The 22,897-nt window shown below is 40.8% G+C and overlaps 1 protein-coding gene across 10 annotated transcripts in view; it reads left to right on the top strand.

The window, feature by feature from the left end:
• LOC108410090 (TBC1 domain family member 14) overlaps window positions 1-22,897 on the top strand; it is a 239,441-nt gene that overhangs the window by 50,942 nt on the left and 165,602 nt on the right. For 7 of the 10 annotated variants that reach the window (XR_012131897.1, XR_005054293.2, XM_036992763.2 and 4 more), the window contains 2 exons: window positions 3,940-4,136; window positions 4,316-4,431. Coding sequence is in view for 8 of the 10 variants with exons in the window: in XM_036992751.2 (XP_036848646.2) it covers window positions 3,940-4,136; window positions 4,316-4,431 (313 nt within the window). In the remaining 2 variants the exon portion in view is untranslated. Of the gene's footprint in view, window positions 1-3,939; window positions 4,432-22,897 lie in introns of all 10 variants that reach the window. The other 3 variants (XM_073238028.1, XM_073238027.1, XM_036992791.2) reach the window with 1 other exon arrangement.

The following is a 22,897-nucleotide window of genomic DNA, read 5'->3' as shown; positions in this document are numbered from 1 at the left end:
TTTTTTTCTGGTGGCTTTAATAAAGATTTTTTTGTTTATCACTGGTTTGAGTAGTTTATGATAGTGTGCCTGGGTGCCTATGTGTCTTGTGCTTAGACATCAGTGAAGTTTTTGGGTCATTATTTCTTCAAATATTTTTTGTCCCTTTTTCTCTCTTCTCTAATTACATATGTGTAGATTTATTAAAATTGTCACACAGCACACTGAAGCTGTTCATTTTCTTAAATTGTTTTTCTCTCTGTAGTTCATCTTGTATAAATTTCTTCTGCAGTGTAAGATAACTAATCTTTTCTAAATCCTTCCATTTGCAACAAAGTGGATGGATCTAGAGGGTATAATGCTCAGTGAAATAAACCAGGCAGAGAAAGACAAATACTAAATGATTTCACTTATTTGTGGAGTATAAAAACAAAGCAAAACAGAAGGGACAAAAGAGCAGTAGACTCATGGCCACCGAGAAGGGACTAGCGGTTACCAAGGGGAAGGGTTTTAAAGGGGCACGATAATTCTCAGTCACAATGTAAGTTGCTCACAGGGAATGGTAGTACAGCACAGAGAATACTGTTAATGATTCTGTAACATCTCACTATGTTGCCAGATAGTAACCACACTGCAGGGGGTGAGGATTTAATAATAATGGGTGACTGTGGAACCACTGTGTTGTATATTTGAAACTAACACAAGAATATATATCAATGATACTTTAATAAGAAAAACAAAATAATCTTTTCTTTTGAAATGTCTGATCTGCTAGTATTTCTGTCTTGCCTGTTTTTCATCACTAGATGTTTGACTTTACATCTTTCATATCTTCCAATCTCTATTTTTCAAACAAGGAGCATTTAGTTCTGATAACTGTTGTAAAATCATTTTCTGTTAATTCTGAATTTTTTGTCAATTCTGGGTTGGTTTCAAGTAATTTATTTTTCTCCTCATTTTCATTCCCTTTATGTGTCCTTGTTTCTTTGCATGCCTGCTAATTTTTTATTGGATCCTGGGCATTGTAAATTTTACTTTCTTAGGGTGCTGGCTATTTTTGTGTTCTGATTGATTTCTTGATTTTGTTCTGGATTTATAGTGAAATTAGTTAGAAAGAGTCTGGTCCTTTGGGGTCTTGGCTGTAATATTTGTTAGGTAGGGCCAGAGCAATGTTTAGTCTAGGGCTAATTGCCCCCATTGCTAAAGCAAGACCCTTTTGAGTACTCTACCCAGGGTCCCTACCCAGGGTCCCCTGCATTATGAGGCTTTCTAGTCTAGCTGGTGTCCGGAGCCTTTAGAGAATCAAGTCCAGTTTCCTCCTGTCCTTTATATAATACTTTCCTCCACCTCAGGGGGTTCTTCACATCTGTGCCCTGAGTAATACTCAGCTGAATCCTTGAGGGCAACCCTTTGCAGATCTCTGGTGTTTTTTTCTCTGTGCAACTCTCTTTTTTCTGGTACTTTACCTGTGCCTTAGATTCTCTCACCTGGTTCTTTCAGCCAGTTTTAAGTCTCAGTATGTCTGCGTTGATCTTTGTTGAATGAGTGCCAAATGGTTAACTTGATTCAAGTGATGTCTGCAATAATTGAATATAGTATTTAACTGTTGATCTGCCTGGCATTCTGAGATCTGACCACTGAAGAATTTATGGAAAGTGTTTTGATGTGGAGAGTTAGCTGGAAAATTTCAACAGGTGAAAAATTATAGAAAATCTTTGTTTTGTCTAGTTTTCATAATTCAGAAAAGATGGTATGGTAGAGCAGATTTTTTTAAAGTAATTTTTTTATTAAGGTATCATTGATACACATTCTTATGCAGGTTTCACAAGAAAAACAATGTGGTTATTACATTTGCCCTTATTACCGAGTCCCCCCATACCCCACTGCAGTCACTGTCCACAGTGTAGTAAGATGTAAGATGCCACAGAATCACTGCTTGTCCTCTCTGAGCTAAACTGTCTTCTCCATAACCCACACATACCGTGTGCACCAATCATAATACCCCTCAATCCCCTTCTTCCTCCCTCCCCACCCATTCTCCCCCACTCCTCCCCTTTGGTAACCCCTAGTCCCTTCTTGGAGTCTGTGAGTCTGCTGCTATTTTGTTCCTTCAGTTTTGCTTCGTTGTTGCACTCCACAAAAGAGGGAAATCATTTGGTATTTGTCTTTCTCCGCCTGACTTATTTCACTGAACATAATACCCTTTTAGCTCCATCCGTGTTGTTGCAAATGGTAGGATTTGTTTCTTTCTTCTGGCTGAATAGTATTCCATTGTGTATATGTACCACATCTTCTTTATCCTTCATCTACTGATGGACACTTAAGTTGTTTCCATATCTTGGCTATTATAAATAGTGCTGCAGTAAACATAGGGGTGCAGCATATGTCTTTTTGAATCTGATAAGTTGTTTTCTTTGGGTGAAATCCTAGGAGTGGAATTCCCAGGTCAAATCATATTTTTATTTTTAGTTTTTTGAGGAACCTCCATATTGCTTCCCACAATGGTTGAACTAGTTTACCTTCCCACCAGCAGTGTAGGAGGGTTCCTCTTTCTCCACATCCTCGCCAGCATTTGTTGTTCCTAGTCTTTTCTATGTTGGCCATCCTAACTGGTGTGAGGTGATATATCTCGTTGTGGTTTTAATTTGCATTTTCCTTGATAATTAGCGATGTGGAGCATCTTTTTATGTGCCTGTTGGCCATCTGAATTTCTTCTTTGGAGAAGTGTCTGTTCATATCCTCCGCCCATTTTTTAATAGGGTTATTTGCTTTTTGGGTGTTGAGGTGTGTGAGTTCTTTATGTATTTTGGATGTTAACCCCTTGTCGGATATGTCATCTACAAATATATTCTCCCATACTGTAGGATGCCTTTTTGTTCTGCTGATGGTGTGCTTTGCTATACAGAATATTTTTTAAAGTAGCAGAATATACATTAGTGATACATTAATAATAGTCCTATGGTGGATTTAAACATTTTTTTCTTTATATTTAATGTATGTAAAATTTACTGTGTAGTTTTTCATGAAATGCAAGAAACTGAGTCTTGAATCTTCAGTGAAGAATGTCTGTCTTTCTGACTTGATGCTTTTATTAACAACAATTTTTTAATTTAAAGGTCACTTTTCTTTAAAGGTCGTTTTTGTGGACCCTCCTATTGTGTACTAAAATTCACACAAAAGCTGAGCCCATGAGATTTATCTATCGCTATGTTAGTTTGTACTTTCCACTGGCATTGGTATAAGTTAATGAGATCTAACAAAGACTGTTATGGTTTAATAAGACTATTGTCAGTTTTACATTTTGAAAGTCTGTTAATTTAGGGGAAAAAGATAGTAAATTAAAAGAGGCATCTATCAGACAAGTAACCAAAAAGTCAACCTAGTTATTGTGGAAGAAAAGTTACAGTAGATTTAACTGTATAGCCTGGTAAGGCTGTAAGACAAATCTGTGTTTCACCTTAATTTTTTATGAAACAAGTAATAAGTAGTCCAAAGTTTTTAGCTATACAAAATAATTGATTGTGTATGTAGAACTTAAATTTAAAGAACTAATTTTTTACCAGTGTTTCAATGAAATTACTGTTTAGCTACTTATTTTCATTGTATTTAAAAATGGACTAGTGATTTGTCACCAGATAATTTCTTTCAGCATTACGGATAAACAAAATTTTACTAATTCAGTCTCTTGAGATAGCAAAATAAACATCAGTATAATTGAGCACAAGCACAAAAATATAAATTTCTGAGTTTTCCTTTCTTTTAAATGATAATAAGTTTTTTAAAAGTTTAAAGTGTTACTTAGCTTAAAGTGGCAACAATTATGGAAAAAAATCAGCGTTCTAAGACATGGAGATATCTTAATAAAGAGGAATAGTTCATTTGTGATTTTTATTTTTCAGAAACCAGTAATCTAGTGTGTATATACAACACACACCTTTTTTCTCTCTCTTGTATTTGTAGGTTCTGCTGGAGACTTACATTTGGCCTCCATGTGAAATCAAAGTGGAGAATCACATGTACGAGTATTGCTGTCAGGCGGTCGATTCACCGATCCTGCAGAGGGAAGTTCTGCTCTAGTGGCCGGCTGCCAGCAGGTGTAGATGCTTGTCCTAGATGTCCGGCATCTCTCCTTTTTACTGGAGTGAAAACCCCTCCAGGTACCAACAGAACATCAACTGCCGAAAATGCTTCCCATGTTAAGGGTGTCGTCAGCCTAAGTTCATGTGCCCTGTCTGTACAGTTGTTGTGGGTGGTTTACCATCTGGAAGCTCCTCAAGCTCTGAACCAGGCCCTGTATCTGCTTCTGAAATGTCTCTGCTTCATGCTTTGGGTCCAGTGCAGACCTGGCTGGGACAAGAGCTGGAGAAATGTGGCATCGATGCCATGATCTATACTCGGTATGTCCTCAGTCTTCTGCTGCACGACAGCTATGACTACGACCTGCAGGAACAGGTATTCACACATTTCAAATGTTTGTGAAAGTCCATGATGTGTCTGCGTGTTTGTGTTTCTCTTGAAAGAGTGCTTTCATGCTCTAGAAGAGGGTCATAGACCCTGAGGTCCACCACTTTAAGCTACCATGAGTAAATGAGCCGTGTCACACGGCTCACTGGCTAGGTCAGTTATTTCTCCGTACTTACACCTTTTTAGTGCTGACTACATTGTGGCACAGATTCTGGGTCTGTCTGGGCTGGTAACAGTTTGATGACTTGCTGTCTTCGAGTAGCACTGCTCCAGATGTAGGTTTTTGTTGTTTTAGGAGCATCACATTATGACTAGACAGTTTAATCATTGTGTCTGTTACACTTCTGAACATTCCAGAGTTACTACTTCATTTTATCTGCAGGAGTGATGTTCGCCTGCTTATTAATCAAACTGTGTTACAAATGAGCAGACCTAAAATTTGGGGACAGCACATAACTTTGCCATGAAGTAACTGTATATCACCTGGCAAGTCAGCCATTATGCATTTTATATGACTTAGATGCTGAGTTTAAAGTGAAAAAGCAAATCTAGATTCTTGGAAAAGAATCTCAACTTTTCTCCCTCTCCAAGAGGAGCTCCTGAAAGTGAGGCCTGCGAAAGGGAAGCAGAGTCATCAGCAGCCAGGGACAGTTCCAGGTGACCTCTATGTACAGACTTCACACAAAATGGAGCATTTTGGGTGCAGTTTTTGTCATCGTTGTAAGCCATTGTTAATCACACTGAAAGGACGGACAGTTTCATTGTCAGAAGAAACTGGTTTTGTCCTTCCAAACCACAGAAAAGCCTTGCAGTCCCATAAATATAGAGTGTTTCACCAGTATGCTTGACATTCGTCACACAGCAGTTGTGTTGATGGTATTTTCTCACTGCTGTTTCTTGTCCTTTCTAGCTAGCTATACCTGCATTTTCCCTGCTTCCAGGTTACTTATGTCCTGGCTGGTGAGAATTAGGTCAGGTAAAGTTTTCAGGGTATTTAATATGTGACCTGATAATCAGAAAATGTATCTTGATGGTCAGTATTTTGTGTATATATATATATATATATATATATATATACACTGCCTTACCAAGGCTCTATTATTTTCTATCATCTTTCCAGTAAATGTAAAGTATACTTCTTAGGGGCAAGTAAAATGTTAAATCTCCAAGCCTGGAAGAATTTTTATTTCCAGAAATGAGAAAGGTATTTCTCTTAACTCGAAAACTATATACTCTGAGGATTGTGTATTAACAATATCAGCCTACTATATTTAATCGACACCAATAAATGTGTTGGCATACAGTATTTATGTGCTTGGTGCTGTAAGACATTGAAAAGGGAATAGAACGTAGGCCTACTATTAAGGTTATAGTTGAACACATCTCTGATGAGATATGTTTGCGAATTCCTCTGGTTTCTTTATTAGCAGGGGCATGGGGGTTAGGGGTCAAGGCTGCTATCAGTGTCCAGCTCTGTCTGAACCTTCCCCTGAAGTTCTGGTTTGTCTTTAGGGAACAGGACAGAAAAAGGTTAGTGAAACACAACATGTCTGGTGATAGAAGGAGAATCCTCAGGGAAATAAAAGGCTGGTAGAGAGTCTTCCCCTCAGTGCAGGGTAGCAGAGCCAAGTCCTGTGCTGATGGGGAAGGTCACATGGAAAATGATACTTGTCTTCATAAGAGGTGATGTAAGGGTCAGTCAGCACCTACCTTACTGGTGCATGACTCCAGGGGGGCTGTGTGCTCACTGTATCCCCAGAAGGAGAGTGAGGGATCTTTTCTAACAGAAGAGGGCACGAGCTGAGAGGTGTTCTCTAAGGAGAAAGGGGGGTGAGAGGGCCTGCTCACCTGCTGCACTGAGGCTTTAGCGGCAGTAATGCTCACAGGCCTGTTGGAGGCAAGGAAACTGACCATCTTTTCTGATCTCTGGGTCACACTTACAGCAGCCTCACTCCTCGGAGGCCAAACGATTCTACTTCTGGGTGTCCATTTCCTCACATCTTTCCTCACCCTTCAGTCTTTGAATTAGTCTAATCTTGGCTTGAATAGTGCCAGGTTTTAGGCCATTGCTTCAATTACTAGCCTTACTGCCATATTTAGTCCTTTTTCTCAATTTTGGTTTAAAACAAACCCACAAAGAGCTCTTGAGTTCTAAGAAGCAGATTTTGCATGTGACTTGGCTTGGGCCTGGCTGTCCAAGATACAGGTAGGATGGAGGCTGACTGGCGAGCAGAGTTGTGTGTGGACCTCCGACCGGAGCAGGTGTGCAGTGTGGCAGCCCGGTTACGGTGGCACTGGAGGTACTGTGGTTGTGTCACAGTGATTGGATTTCCATGAGAAATTCTTTCTTTTTTTTTCCTTTTTCTTATGTGCATGATTACCATACTCTGGTAAATGTACTTCAGGAATTCACTATAGATAATTTTCAGATATAAACATATATATGTGTGTTGACTTTAGATATAAATCTTTCAAATCCCATATTACTTTTCTCTATGCATCTTTTCCTGGTAATTCCCAATGAAAACCATGTTGTCTTCTCCCAAACTTGATCATATTTCTACTGTACATCTCTTCACTGTGGTTATTAGGATGTATTACCTTTGCAGTAGATTATAAGATTCTTGTAGGCAGAAAGATATGTTCATCTTTCTAAACAATTTAAAGTTCCTGTGAAATAATTTCAAACACAGAAGAATAGCAAGGACAGTACAGAGGACCTTTGTACTCTTCACTCAGTCACCAGTCGCTAACATTTTTCCACATTTGCTTTATTTCTCTCCTCTCCTTCTGATGCCAACTTACCCTAAATATACCAGTGTGTATTTCTTAAGATCAGACTCTTCTTAGATAGCCTTAGTACAACTAGGAAATTCAGGAAGATCAACAGCAACACATGATTATGTCTAGCACACCGTCAGTGTTCAGTGTTTATCGCCTGTCCCAGTAATGCCCTTCTCGGTGGTGTTCTCCTCCCTCCAGGACCCAGGGTGAGAGCATGCATTGGATGCAGCGGCCACCCCTCTTCAGTCTCCTTCAACTTGGAACAGTTCCTCCTCTCCCTGTTGTGTCTTGTGACACTGACATTTTTTGAAGCTTACAGGCCAGTTGTTGATGGAATGTCCCTTCCCTTGGCTTTGTCTCATATTTCCTCCTGTGCATTCGTGGCAAGGACATGAGGCTGGTGATGGCGTGTTCTTCTGCATGTACCATGGCAGGCGGCATGTGCCATCAGTCTTTGTCATCCTTGGCAGTACCAACCTGGGCCAGGTGGCGTCTGCCAGTTTTCTCCACCATAAAGCCCAGTGCTCCTGTCTGTGTTCACCCAGTGACCTGTGCGGAGGGACTTGGATGGTCTAACTGCCTGTAAGTGGTTCCGTCTGAGTTAGTGGTTACTTTGATGGTTATCAAATGGTGGTTTTTTGCCCCAGTGTCCACCCACATCCAGTAGTCGGCCTTCTCACTGCAGTGCCATTTGCTTTCTAAAGCCAGCAGTGCTGTCGCGTGGAGAACACACAGCAGGCAGAGTGATGCCCATCGCTTCATACCAGGGCTTCAGACCCACACCTTGAGGGTGTCACATTCCCTGCTCTACTCCCATGTGTGTTTACTTTACATATGTGGGGAGATTGGAGGATCTGCTGAAGCTACACGGTTGGTCAGGGGTCATGATTTAAACTCAGGTCTGTCTGTCAGACCCAAATCATGCACCCTTTTATGGTACCAGAGAGTTTTGTTTTTATTCTTGTTTTCATATATAACAAATAATTGTTGAATGAGTAACTTCTATTGTAAAGGCGATCTTTGGAAACTGTCAAACTGGCTGACTGTTTTTTCAGTAGACTTGTGGTTTTTAGAGGTGGGAAGAAATTAGTCTTCTCAGTTCACAGTTGAATTTTGAGTTGAGTCCCTAAGAATAAAAGTGAACAGCACAGCAGCGTGCATTGCCAGGAGACTTGGAGCATTAAGCCTGGATCCTGTAACTCTTAGAATAGATCTGTGTGACATGATTTCAAAAATATTTTATAGTCTTACTTAAAAATGGCTGAAAGGGAAACTAGTAAAACTAAAAAGGCAGGTTTTACTATCCTGCCTTGAGGCTGTGCTAGGCTGCCTAGGGCCTGTTGGGATGGGAGGAGCTACGCAGGGGCTGGGCATCTTCCGCTGTCACTCTTAAAGCCCCAGACAGCCTAGTTTTCCTTGGTAGCTAGTTAGATCAAAACCACCGTCCAACGGCTTATTAAAACATCTCTTATGTCTTTGTATTTTAATGTTCTCAGTTTCATGAAATTGTTTTGTCTTTACCAGGAGTCTGTGGACCATGACAGAAAACCCAGCTTAGTGTGGCTGTAGGAGAAGGGATGGTAGAAACAAGCACATGCACATTACATACTGGATGCCCACCATGTGCCTGAGGGCCTGCTGTCCACACCCAGTAATTCACTTGGACCTCAGAGCACCCTGTTGGCACCCTGTTGGCTGTCTCATAGGCGGAAGTACTTAAAGACAGTGGCTAAGTAGCTTGTACATGGCTAAAAAGTGTTGGATCATTTATTGGTTTAAAAACGCAGAGTGTCCAAGGGCAGGCTGACCTCAGTGGCAGTGTGATCCAGAGCCTTCAGAAGAATCAGTGCCCTACTTGAAGTCTGTCTTCTCTGTTGCTTTTACTCCTTTTTTTTTTTTTTTTGGTATCATTAATCTACACTTACATGAAAAACATTATGTTTACTAGGCTCTCCCCTTCACCAAGTCCCCCCCACATACCCCTACACAGTCACTGTCCATCAGCATAGTAAGATGCTATAGAATCACTACTTGTCTTCTCTGTGTTGCACAGCCCTCCCGGTGCCCCCCCCCACATTACACATGCTAATCGTATTGCCCCCTTTCTTTTTCCCCGCCCTTATCCCTCCTTTCCCACCCATCCTCCCCAGTCCCTTTCCCTTTGGTAACTGTTAGTCCATTCTTGGGTTCTGTGATTGTGCTGCTGTTTAGTTCCTTCAGTTTTTTTTTGTTCTTATACTCCACGTATGAGTGAAATCATTTGGTACTTGTCTTTCTCCACCTGGCTTATTTCACTGAGCATAATACCCTCTAGCTCCATCCATGTTGTTGCAAATGGTAGGATTTGTTTTCATCTTGTGGCCGAATAATATTCCATTGTGTATATGTACCACATCTTCTTTATCCATTCATCTACTGATAGACATTTAGGTCACATCCATTTCCTGGCTATTGTAAATAGTGCTGCGATAAACATAGGGGTGCATCTGTCTTTTTCAAACTGGGCTGCTGCATTCTTAGGGTAAATTCCTAGAAGTGGGATTCCTGGGTCAAATGGTATTTCTATTTTGAGCATTTCAAGGAATCTCCATACTGCTTTCCACAATGGTTGAACTAATTTACATTCCCACCAGCAGTGTAGGAGGGTTCCCCTTTCTCCACAACCTCGCCAACATTTGTTGTTGTTTGTCTTTTGGATGGTGGCCATCCTTACTGGTGTGAGGTGGTGTCTCATTATGGTTTTAATTTGCATTTCTCTGATGACAAGCGATGTGGAGCATCTTTTCATGTGTCTGTTGGCCATCTGAATTTCTTCTTTAGAGAACTGTCTATTCAGCTCCTCTGCCCATTTTTTAATGGGATTATTTGTTTTTTGTTTGTTGAGGTGTGTGAGCTATTTATATCTTTTGGATGCCAACCCTTTATGGGATCTGTCATTTATGAGTATATTCTCCCATACTGTAGGATACCTTTTTGTTCTATTGATGGTGTCCTTTGCTGTACAAAAGCTTTTCAGCTTGATATAGTCCCACCTGTTCATTTTTGCTTTTGTTTCCCTTGCCCGGAGAGATGTGTTCATGAAGAAGTCACTCATGTTTATGTCCAAGAGATTTTTGCCTGTGTTTTTTTCTAAGAGTTTTATGATTTCATGACTTACATTCAGGTCTTTGATCCATTTCGAATTTACTTTTGTGTATGGGGTTAGACAGTGATCCGGTTTCATTCTCTTACATGTAGCTGTCCAGTTTTGCCAGCACCATCTATTGAAGAGACTGTCATTTCCCCATTGTATGTCCATGGCTCCCTTATCATGTATTAATTGACCATATATGTTTGGGTTAATGTTTGTAGTCTCTATTCTGTACCACTGGTCTGTGGGTCTGTTCTTGTGCCAGTACCAAATTGTCTTGATTACTGTGGCTTTGTAGTAGAGCTTGAAGTTGGGGAGTGAGATCCCCCCCACTTTATTCTTCCTTCTCAAAATTGCTTTGGCTATCCGGGGTCTCTGGTGGTTCCGTATGAATTTTTGAACTATTTGTTCCAGTTCGTTGAAGAATGCTGTTGGTAATTTGATAGGGATTGTATTGAATCTATATATTGCTTTGGGCAGGATGGCCATTTTGACAATATTAATTCTTCCTAGCCAGGAGCATGGGATGAGTTTCCATTTGTTAGTGTCCTCTTTAATTTCTCTTAAGGGTGTCTTGTAGTTTTCAGGGTATAGGTCTTTCACTTCCTTGGTTAGGTTTATTCCTAGGTACTTCATTCTTTTTGATGCTATTGTGAATGGATTTGTTTTCCTGATTTCTCTTTCTATTAGTGCATTATTAGTGTATAGGAAAGCCACAGATTTCTGTGTGTTAATTTTTTATGCTGCAACTTTGCTGAACTCCGATATTAGTTCTAGTAGTTTTGGATTGGAGTCTTTAGATGTCATCTGCAAATAGTGACAGTTTAACTTCTTCTTTACCAATCTGGATTCCTTGTATTTCTTTGTTTTGTCTAACTGCCATGGCTAGGACCTCCAGTACTATGTTGAATAACAGTGGGGAGAGTGGGCATCCCTGTCTTGTACTCAATCTCAGAGGAAAAGCTTTCAGCTTCTCGCTATTCAGTATGATGTTGGCTGTGGGTTTATCATATATGGCTTTTATTATGTTGAGGTACTTACCCTCTATGCCCATTTTGTTGAGAGTTTTTAGTATGAATGGATGTTGAATTTTGTCGAATGCTTTTTCAGCATCTGTGGAGATGATCATGTGGTTTTTGTCCTTCCTTTTATTTATGTGGTGGATGATGTTGATGGATTTTCAAATGTTGTACCATCCTTGCATCCCTGGGATGAATCCCAATTGGTCATGGGGTATGATCCTTTTGATGAATTTTTGAATTCGGTTTGCTAATACTTTGTTGAGTATTTTTGCATGTACGTTCATCAGGGATATTGGTCTGTAGTTTTCTTTTTGGTGGGGTCTTTGCCTGGTTTTGGTATTAGGGTGATGTTGGCTTCATAGAATGAGTTTGGGAGTATTCCCTCCTCTTCTATTTTTTGGAAAACTTTAAGGAGAATGGTATTATGTCTTCTCTGGATGTCTGATAAAATTCCGAGGTAAATCCATCTGGCCTGGGGGTTTTGTTCTTTGGTAGTTTTTTGATTACCACTTCAATTTTGTTGCTGGTAATTGGTCTGTTTAGATTTTCTGTTTCTTTGTGCCTCAGTCTTGGATGGTTGTATTTTTCTAGGAAGTTGTCCATTTCTCCTAGGTTTTCTAGCTTGTTAGCATATAGGTTTTCATAGTATTCTCTAATAATTCTTTGTATTTCTGTGGGGTCTGTCGTGATTTTTCCTTTCTCGTTTCTGATTCTGTTGATGTGTGTTGATTCTCTTTTTTTCTTAATAAGTCTGCCTAGATGCTTATCTATTTTGTTTATTTTCTCAAAGAACCAGCTCTTGGTTTCATTGATTTTTTTCTATTGTTTTATTCTTCTCAATTTTATTTATTTCTTCTCTGATCTTTGGATGTAGAGTTCTATAGATGTCTATTAGGTCCATCTGTTCTAGTGTGCTGTTCAGTGCCTCTGTGTCCTTACTTATTTTCTGCCCGGTGGATCTATCCTTTGGAGTGAGTGGCGTGTTGAAGTCTCCTAAAATGAATGAATTGCATTCTATTTCCCCCTTTAGTTCTGTTAGTATTTGTTTCACATATGCTGGTGCTCCTGTGTTGGGTGTATATATATTTATAATGGTTATGTCCTCTTGTTGGACTGAGTCCTTTATCATTATGTAATGTCCTTCTTTATCTCTTGTTACTTTCTTTGTTTTGAAGTCTATTTTGTCTGATACTAGTACTGCAACCCCTGCTTTCTTCTCTCTGTTTTTTGCCTGAAATATGTTTTTCCATCCCTTGACTTTTAGTCTGTGCATGTCTTTGGGTTTGAGGTGAGTTTCTTGTAAGCAGCGTATAGATGGGTCTTGCTTTTTTATCCTTTCTATTACTCTGTGTCTTTTGATTGGTGCATTCAGTCCATTTACATTTAGGGTGACTATTGAAAGATATGTACTTATTGCCATTGCAGGCTTTAGATTTGTGGTTATCAAAGGTTCAAGGTTAGCTTCTTTAGTATCTTACTGCCTAACTTAGCTCGCTTATTGAGCTGTTAAATATACTGTCTGAAGATTCTTTTCTTCTCTCCCTTCTTATTCCTCCTCCTCCATTCTTTATATGTTGGGTGTTTTATTGTGTGTTCTTTCATGTTTCCTTTAACTGCTTTTAGTGGGTAGTTAATTTTAGTTTTTGCCTTTAGTTAGTATTTGGTTGGTCTGCTTTCTTTGCTGTGATTTTATTTTCTCTGGTGACATCTATTTAGCCTTAGGAGTGCTCCCATCTAGAGCAGTCCCTCTAAAATACCCTGTGGAGGTGGTTTGTGGGAGGCAAATTCCCTCAACTTTTTCTTGTCTGGGAATTGTTTAATCCCTCCTTCATATTTAAATGATAATCGTGCTGGATACAGTATCCTTGGTTCGAGGCCCTTCTGTTTCATTGCATTAAATATGTCATGCCATTCTCTTCTGGCCTGTAAGGTTTCTGTTGAGAAGTCTGATGATAGCCTGATGGGTTTTCCTTCATAGGTGACCTTTTTCTCTCTAGCTTCCTTTAAAACTCTTTCCTTGTCCTTGATCTTTGCCATTTTAATTATTATGTGTCTTGGTGTTGTCCTCCTTGGGTTCTTTCTGTTGGGAGTTCTGTGTATTTCCGTGGTCTGTTCAGTTATTTCCTCCCCCAATTTGGGGAAGTTTTCAGCAATTATTTCTTCAAAGACACTTTCTATCCCTTTTTCTCCCTCTTCTTCCTCTGGTACCCCTATAATGCGGATATTGTTCCTTTTGGATTGGTCACACAGTGCTCTTAATATTGTTTCATTTCTGGAGATCCTTTTATCTCTCTCTGTGTCAGCTTCTATGTGTGTTCCTGTTCTTTGGTTTCTATTCCTTCAATGGCCTCTTGTATCTTATCCATTCTGCTTATAAATCCTTCCAGAGTTTCTTTCACTTCTGTGATCTCCTTCCGAACGTCTGTAATCTCCCTCCGGATGTCTGTAATCTCCCTCCGGACTTCATCCCTTAGGTCTTGTATATTTCTCTGCATCTCCGTCAGCATGTTTATGATTTTTATTTTGAATTCTTCTTCAGGAAGACTGGTTAGGTCTGTCTCCTTCTCAGGTGTTGTCTCTGTTATCTTGGACTGCCTGAAATTTTGCCTTTTCATGGCAATAGAGATAGTTTGCAGAGCTGGCACGAGTGACGGGTGGAAGAACTTCCCTTCTTGTTGGTTTGTGGCCTTCCTCTCCTGGGAGAATAGCGACCTCTAGTGGCTTGTGCTGGGCAGCTGCATGTAGATGGGGATTCTGTTTCTTGCCCGGCTGCTATGGAGTTTACCTCCGCTGTCGCTGTGGGCGTGCCCTGCCTCGGGCTGCTGCTCTGATATAGTGGAGCCACATTGGGGGGGAACGGCTGGGAGGCTATTTATCTCCATGAGGGGCCTCCGTGCTCCCTGCTGCCCAGGGGGTTAGAGTGCCCAGAGTTCCCCAGATTCCCTGCTGCTGGACTAATTGTCCCAGGACACTTCCGTCCAGCTGTGAGGTCCCTGTTCCTTTAAGACTTCCAAAAAGCACTCACTTTTCTTTGTCCCCAGGGTGCCGGCTGTGGGGACCTGCTCCTTTTTCCCTAGTATCCAGGACCCCACGCATGCAGTGTGTCTGTGCTCTGGTGTGGATGGCTAGGGCTGGCTATTTAGCAGTCCTGGGCTCCCTTTCCCTCCCTGCTCTGACTCCTCTCCTCCCGCCTGGAGCTGGGATGTGGGGCGCTCGGGTCCTGCCGGGCCGGGTCTTGTGTCTTACCCCCTTTGCGCGAGGTGCTGGGTTCTCGCAGGTGTGGATGTGGTCTGGATGTTGTCCTGTGTCTTCTGGTCTCTCTTTTAGGAAGAGTTGTCTTTGTTGTATTTTCAAAAATATATGTTGTTTTGGGAGGAGGTTTCTGCTGCTCTACTCATGCCACCATCTTGGCTCCGCCCCCTTTCTCTGATCTTTATTATGTCCCTCCTTATGCTGACTTTAGGCCTCATTTGTTTTTCTTTTTCCAATTTCCATAATTGTGATGTTAGACTATTCATTTGGGATTGTTCTTCCTTCTTTAAATATGCCTGGATTGCTATATACTTTCCTCTTAAGAGTGCTTTCGCTGTTTCCCACAGAATTTGGGGCTTTGTGTTGGTGTTGTCATTTGTTTCCATATATAGCTTGATCTCTATTTTAATTTTGTCATTGATCCATTGATTATTTAGGAGCATGTTGTTAAGCCTCCATGTGTTTGTCAGCCTTTTTGCTTTCTTTGTACAAATTTATTTCTACTTTTATACCTTTGTGGTCTGAAGAGTTGGTTGGTAGAATTTCAATCTTTTGGAATTTACTGAGGCTTTTTTTGTGGCCTACTATGTGGTCTATTCTGGAGAATGTTCCATGTGCACTTCAGAAGAATGTGTATCCTGTTGCTTTTGGATGTAGAGTTCTATAGATGTCTATTAGGTCCATCTGTTCTAGTGTTGTTCAGTGTCTCTGTGTCCTTACTTATTTTCTGTCTGGTGGATCTATCCTTTGGAGTGAGTGGTGTGTTGAAGTCTCCTAAAATGAATGAATTGCATTCTATTTCCTCCTTTAATTCTGTTAGTATTTGTTTCCCATATGCTGGTGCTCCTGTGTTGGGTGCATATATATTTATAATGGTTATATCCTCTTGTTGGACTGACCCCCTTATCATTATGTAATGTCTTCTTTATCTCTTGTTACTTTCTTTGTTTTGAAGTCTATTTTGTCTGATATTAGTACTGCAACACCTGCTTTTTTCTCCTTGTTGTTTGCATGAAATATGTTTTTCCGTCCCTTGACTTTTAATCTGTGCATGTCTTTGGGTTTGAGGTGAGTCTCTTGTAAGCAGCATATGGATGGGTCTTGCTTTTTTATCCATTCTATTACTCTGTGTCTTTTGATTGGTACATTTAGTCCATTTACATTTAGGGTGATTATTGAAAGATATGTCCTTATTGCCGTTGCAGGCTTTAAGTTTGTGGTTACCAAAGGTTCAAGGTTAGTTTCTTTACTACCTTACTGCCTAACCTAACTTCTTATTGAGCTATTATAAACACTGTCTAATGATTCTTTATTTCTCTCCCTTCTTATTCTTCCTCCTGCGTTCTTTATATGTTGAGTGTTTTATTGTGTGTTCTTTTGTGTTTTCTTTGGCTGCTTGTGTGGGTAGTTGGTTTTGTTTTTTGCCTTTAGTTAGTATTTGGTTGGTCTGCTTTCTTTGCTGTGATTTTATTTTCTCTGGTGACATCTATTTAGCCTTAGGAGTGCTCCCATCTACAGCAGTTCCTCTAACATACCCTGTAGAGGTGGTTTGTGGGAGGCAAATTCTCTCAACTTTTGCTTGTCTGGAAATTGTTTAATCCCTCCTTCATATTTGAATGATAATTGTGCTGGATACAGTATCCTTGGTTTAAGGCCCTTCTGTTTCATTGCATTAAATATGTCATGCCATTCTCTTCTGGCCTGTAAGGTTTCTGTTGAGAAGTCTGATGATAGTCTGATGGGTTTTCCTTTGTAGATGACCTTTTTCTTCTCTCTAGCTGTCTTTAAAATTCTGTCCTTGTCCTTCATCTTTGCCATTTTAATTATTATGTGTCTTGGTGTTGTCCTTGTTAGGTCCCTTCTGTTGGGGGTTCTGTGTATTTCTGTGGTCTGATCGACTATTTCCTCCCCCAGTTTGGGGAAGTTTTCAGCAATTATTTCTTCAAAGACACTTTCTATCCCTTTTTCTCCCTCTTCCTCCTCTGGTACCCCTATAATGCGGATATTGTTCCTTTTGGATTGGTCACACAGTTCTCTTAATGTTGTTTCAATCCTGGAGATCCTTTTCTCTCTCTGCGCATCAGCTGCTGTGCATTCCTGTTCTCTGGCTTCTAGTCCATCAATGGCCTCTTGCGTCTCATCCATTCTGCTTTTAAATCCTTCCAGAGATTGTTTTATTTCTGTATTCTCCCTCCTTAGCTCTTACAAATTTCTCTGCAAGTCCATCAGCATGGTTATGACCTTACTTTCAAATTCTTTTTCAGGAAAATTGGTTAGGTCTATCTCTCCAGATTCCTTTTCAGGGGAGATTGTCTGGGTTAATCTGGTCTGTATCAAATTCTTCTGCCTTTTCATGGTGATAGAGATAGTCATGGGTAGTTGGCGGCTGTCAGCTGGGAGAGTGTCCCTTCTTGCTAGTTAGTGGCCTTCCTCTCCTGGGAGAATGGCGACCCCGAGCGGCCTGTGCTGGGCAGCTGTGCGTAGATGAGGTCTGCTTCTTGCTTGGCCGCTGTGAAGGAAGCTCCGCGTCCAGTTGCTGTGGGCGTGGCCTCTGCCGCTATGGCAGAGCCATGCCAGAGGGGGAACTGGCGGGAGGCTGTTTATCGCCGTGAGGTTCCTCGGAGCTTCTCTGCCACCCAGGGGGTTAGGGTGCCCGGAGTTCCCTGGGTTCCCAGCTGGTGATCTGTTTGTGCCGGTACGCCTCTGTCCAGCTGTGGGGTCCCTGTCCCTTTAAGACTTTCAAAAAGCACTTGCTTTTCTTTGTCCCAGGGGCGCCGGCTGTGGGGACCCGCTCGCAGGTGTTACTGTACCGTTTCCCTAGTGTCCAGCACACCACGCACTGTGACTGTGTTCCAGTGCGGATGGCTAGGGCTGGGTGTTTAGCAGTCCTGGGCTCCCTCTCCCTCACTGCTCTGACTCCTCCCCTACTGCCAGGAGCTGGGGTGAGGGGTGCTTGGGTCCCGTTGGGCCAGGGCTTGTTTCTTACCCCCTTCGCGAGGTGCTGGGTTCTCACAGGTGTAGATGTAGTCTTGCTGTTTTCCTGTGTCTTCTGGTCTCTCTTTTAGGAATAGTTGTATTTGTTGTATTTTCAAAAATATGTTTTTAGGAGGAGATTTCCACTGCTCTACTCACGCTGCCATCTTGGCTCCTGTTGTTGCCTTTATTCTTTTTTTTTTTTTTTTGATAGGGCATGTCTCATATTTATTGATCAAATGGTTAACAACAATAAAATTCTGTATATGGGACTCAATGCACAATCATTAATCAACCCCAAGCCCAACTCTCAACAGTCTCCAATCTTCTGAAGCATAATGAACAAGTTCTTACATGGTGAACCAGAAGTTCTTACATGGTGAGCAGTGCAAGGGCAGTCATCACAGAAACTTTCGGTTTTGATCACGCATCATGAACTATAAACAATCAGGTCAAATATGAATATTTGTTTGATTTTTATATTTGATTTATATTTGAATCCCACATTTCTCCCTTATTATTATTATTATTATTTTAAATAAAATGCTGAAGTGGTAGGTAGATGTAAGATAAAGGTAGAAAACATAGTTTAGTGCTGTAAGAGGGCAAATGTAGATGATCAGGTGTGTGCCTATGGACTAAATAGTAATCCAAGGTAGACAAGGGCAACAAAACATCTATGGATGCAGAAGATTTCTCTCAAAACAGGGGGGGGTGAGGTTCTGAGCCTCACCTCTGTTGATCCCCAATTTCTCACCTGATGGCCCCCCTGCGACTGTGCCTGTCTTAGGTTGTTCCTCCCTTGAGGAATCTTAACCCGTCTCTGGCTAACCAGTCATCTTCCGGGGCCATACAGGGAAATGTAAAGTTGGTAAGTGAGAGAGAAGCCATATTGTTTGAAAAGGTTAGCTTTTTACTTCTTTGCAGATTTATGCCCTGTGGCTTCTATGCCCAGCACTTGTCTCGAGGTATCTTTACCACCTGGAGGAATTATGATACTTGGTAATTTCGATATGAGGCACGAATTCTACTTAAGGGTTGTAATTAGGAAGGAAGAAGAAAAGCTATAGAAGTATGTTGCCTTTATTCATAAGCTCTTCTCTCTCCCTGCTGCCGTCCAGACGCCCACCCCATTTGTGTAGGCCCAGCAGGAAGAGCAGGTGTGTCATCCCAATGGGGCCCTCCCTGTGACTCAGCTACTAGATGGAAGGGACTTTGTGGGCTGGACTGCAGGCACCTGGAACCACAGGGACCAAGAATCAGAGGGGATGGCCCTCTAGAGGAAATATGGAATGGTGAGGGCGCTTAACTGTCCAAAAGAAGACCTTTCTAAATGTCTGTACAAAGTAGCAACTTTCTGTTCATAAAGTTTCTACTTACATTTTGGGAATATTCTCTGATTGCATTGCATTCTGAGATTTCGGCTTCAAACAAATAAAACATTTGTTTGAATTATAATGTTATCCACTCTTCATGATTTTGTTCTCTTAGCTTCTAGGAGTTTTATCTTTGCACTCTTCTGAAATTGCCCTTCCATGATAGTCCCTCAGTCCGTGTGATTGCTTTAGGTGTCCTTATGAGGTTTGATTTGTGTCTAGGTCCCAGGTCTTCGAGATATGGAGCAACCATGGATTCTGTACAAGAATAAAATTTTTTTTCCTTAAACGTTTTATTGAAATATAAAGTGCAAACAAAGGTACAAAGGTGAATTTTCACAAAGATATTTGTGTAATTACACCCTGATAAATAAATAGAACATGACCATTAACACAGAAGCTCCCCATATGCCCTGCACAGCCTCAGAATTCCTCACCTGTCCAGAGGGGGATCCAGCAGAGCATGGCCTCTGTTTCCCACTCCTTCTTTTTTCTGGGATCCTGGCACGTGAATCTCTGGGTTTGCTCTCCAGCCCCGAGAGACTGCCTCTGCTCTACTGGTATCTTTGCCTCTCAAGAGCCACCTTTTTCTCAGACTCCTGCCCTGGGCCTGGAATGTGTACATTTGCCCCTGGGAGAAGGCAGGCTTAGCTGTCAGCACCCTGCTGAGGACAGTTGCCCCTCCTGGTCTTAAGGCCGCTTCAGCAGGGCTTGAATGTCTTAGTGCAGCTGTTGTACATTTCATCTGGTTTTGCATTTTATGTGACTTCTCTGATTCGTCTGGGGAAAATAGTAAGTCTGCTTCTAGTTATGTTTTTTTTTTCTTTTGAAGACTTTATTGTTTTAAGAAAACAATTTTAGGCTCACAGTAAAATTGAGAGGAAGGTACAGAGATTCCCATCTACCCCTGCACCTACATGTGCCTACCTAGCCTCCCCCCTATCCACATTCCCCACAACAATGGCACCTTTGTCAAAACTGATGAACCTGCATTGACACATAATCACCCTAAGTTCAGTTTACCTTAAGGTCACTCCTGGTGGTGTGCGTTTTTCAGTTTGGACAAGTATATACTGATGCGCATCCACTGTGATAGCATTCTGCAGAGTAGTTTCACCTCCACCTGTCCATCCCTTCCATCCCCCAGCCCTTGGCAACTACTGATCCTTTTATTCCTCCATAGTTTTGTCTTTTCCATAATGTCAGCATAATTGGAATCATGCAGTTTTTAGCCTTTTGAAATTAGGTTCTGTTACTCAGTAGTACACATATAAGGTTCCTCTGTGTCTTTTCATGGCTTGATAGCTCATTTCTTTTTAATGCTGAATAATACTCCATCATCTGGATGGATCACAGTTTGTCCATTTACGTACTGAAGAACATTTGGGTTACTTCCAAGCTTTGGCAAGTATGAGGAAAGCCACTGTAATCGTCCGTGTACAGGTTTTTGTGTGGACATGAGTTTTCAGCTCCTTTTGGTAAATACCAAGGAGCAGGACTGCTGGATTGAGTGGGAAGAATGGATCAGATGGTAAGAATTGTGTTTGGTTTTGTAAGAAGCCACCAAACTGTCTTCCCCAGTGGCTGTGCCATTTTGCACTCCCACCAGTAGTGAGAGTTCCTGCACTGACAACCTGTCAGCATTTAGTATTGTCAGTGTTCTGGATTCTAGTCTTTCTAATAGGTGTCTAGTGGGGTCTTCCTTTTTTCATTTGCAATTCTCTGATGACATATGATGTGGAGCATCTTTTCATATGCTTGTTTGCCATCTTATATCTTCTTTGCTAAGGGTCTGTTGAGGGCTTTCAGCCAGTTCTTGGTTGGTTGTTTTCTAAATATAAGAGTCTATATATTTCAGACAGTCCTTTATCAGATGTTTACTGAAAATACTTTCTCCCCATCTGTGGCTTGTCTCCTTATTCTTCTTAGTCTCTCGTTTTTCAGTAAACATTCTTTTTCACAGAGCAGCTTTCATTTTCATGAAGTCCAGCTTATCCATTTTTTCTTTCCTGGATTGTCCAGTCATATTCCTTGGTTAAGCTTGCTTTGTTTGCTGTTTGTTTTCCCTGTCTTGTCCTCAGTCTTTCTGACACTGCTTAAAATGGAAGCCTTCAAGCCTCAGTTCTTTTACCTACTTTATTTTCTTCACAGCACTTGTTAGTACCTGAAATGATGTGATTATTTGTGATATAATGGTTTTTATTGATTTGTACATCTCTGCTGGAATATACAGTATATGAAGCTATAACCTTGTCTGCCAAATTTTCTGCTGTATTCTCAGTGCTAAAACAGCTCCTGGAAAGAAGAAAATGCTTAGATGTTTATGAAATGAAGATGTTTGCTTCTTCCTCAGGTGTATGAGGTGTCTGTGTGTGGGTATGGGGGTGTGGGTGTGTGTGGATGGAGCATAATAGGGGTGGGCACACTTGCCCTTCACAGGAGTTACTGTGGTTTCTCCCTTCCCCCAATTTTTAAAACTGTGGTAAAACACACACAATGTAAAATTTACCATCTTAACCGTTTTTAAGCATATGGTTCAGTGGTATTAAGTACATTTATAATGTGCAGCCATTGGCACCAGTTATAAAAAAGACTCAATACCCATTAAACAGTAATTCCCCTCTCCCTCTGGCCCCTAGCACCCACCATTCTATTTTCTGTCTTTATGATTTGGACTGCTCTTAAGAGCCTCACATCAGTGAAATCATATAGTTTTTAGCTTTTTGGGACTGGCTTATTTCACTGAGCATATCATACTCTGGATTCATCCATGCTGTAGCACATGTCAGAATGCCATTTATTTATTTATTTATGTATGTATATATCATTAATCTTGCCTTTTGTTTTTAGGGGCAAATAATATTCCGTCATATGATCATGCCACATTTTGCTTATCCATCCATCCATTAACGGACACTAGGGATTCTTCCACATCTTAGCTATTGTTAATAACACTGCTATGAACATGGTATACAAGAATCTCTTTGAGACTTTGCCTTCAATTTTGATGGGGTATACACCCAGAAGTGGAAATGCTGGTTTATATGATATATTCTATTTTTAATTTTTTGAGGAATGCCAGCAGCTGCACCATTTTTACATTCCTACCAACAGTGCACAGGGTCCAGTTTCTCCACATCCTCATCAGCGCTTGCTATGTTCTGTTTTCTTGATAGTGACTATCCTAATGGGTATAAAGTGGCATCTCGTGGTAGTTTTGATTTGCATTTTTCCTAATGGTTAGTGATGTTGGACTAGCTTTTCATGCATTTATTGGCCATTTGTATGTCTTCTTTGGAGAAACATCTCTTCTAAGTCCTTTGCCCATTTTTGAGTCTGGTTGTTATTTGTTGTTGTTGTTGAATCTTAGTTCTTTATATATTTTAGGTATTAACCCCTTATCATATACATGGCTTGCAAATAATTTCTCCCATTCTGTGAGTTGCCTTTTCACTTTGTGTATAGTGTCTTTTGATGCACCAAGTTTTGAAATTTTCATGAAGTCCACAATTTGTTTTTTTCCTTTTGTTACCTCTGCTTTTGGTGTCATATCCAAGAAATCATGGCCAAATCCAATGTTGGAAAGCTTTGCCCTGTGATTCTTCCAAGAGTTTCATAGTTTTAGCCCTTACATACAAGTCTTTGACCCATTTTTAGATAATTTTAATATATGGTGTGTGGTAAGGATCCAACTTTGTTCTTTTGCACATGGGTGTCCAGTTTTCCCAGCACCATTTGTTGAAAAGACTTTCCTTTCCCCATTGAATGTTCTCAGCACCCTTGCTGAAAATCATTTGACCATTTATATGAGGATCTATTTCTGGGCTGTGTATTCTATTCCATTGGTCTTTGTGTCTGTCTGTATGCCAATACTACGTTGTTTTGATTTACTATTGCTTTGTTTCAGTATTCTTTTA

The sequence above is a fragment of the Manis javanica genome, chromosome 5, assembly GCF_040802235.1.
Source record: "Manis javanica isolate MJ-LG chromosome 5, MJ_LKY, whole genome shotgun sequence".
NCBI lineage: Eukaryota > Metazoa > Chordata > Mammalia > Pholidota > Manidae > Manis > Manis javanica.
This window is presented reverse-complemented; position numbering and strand designations above follow the sequence as displayed.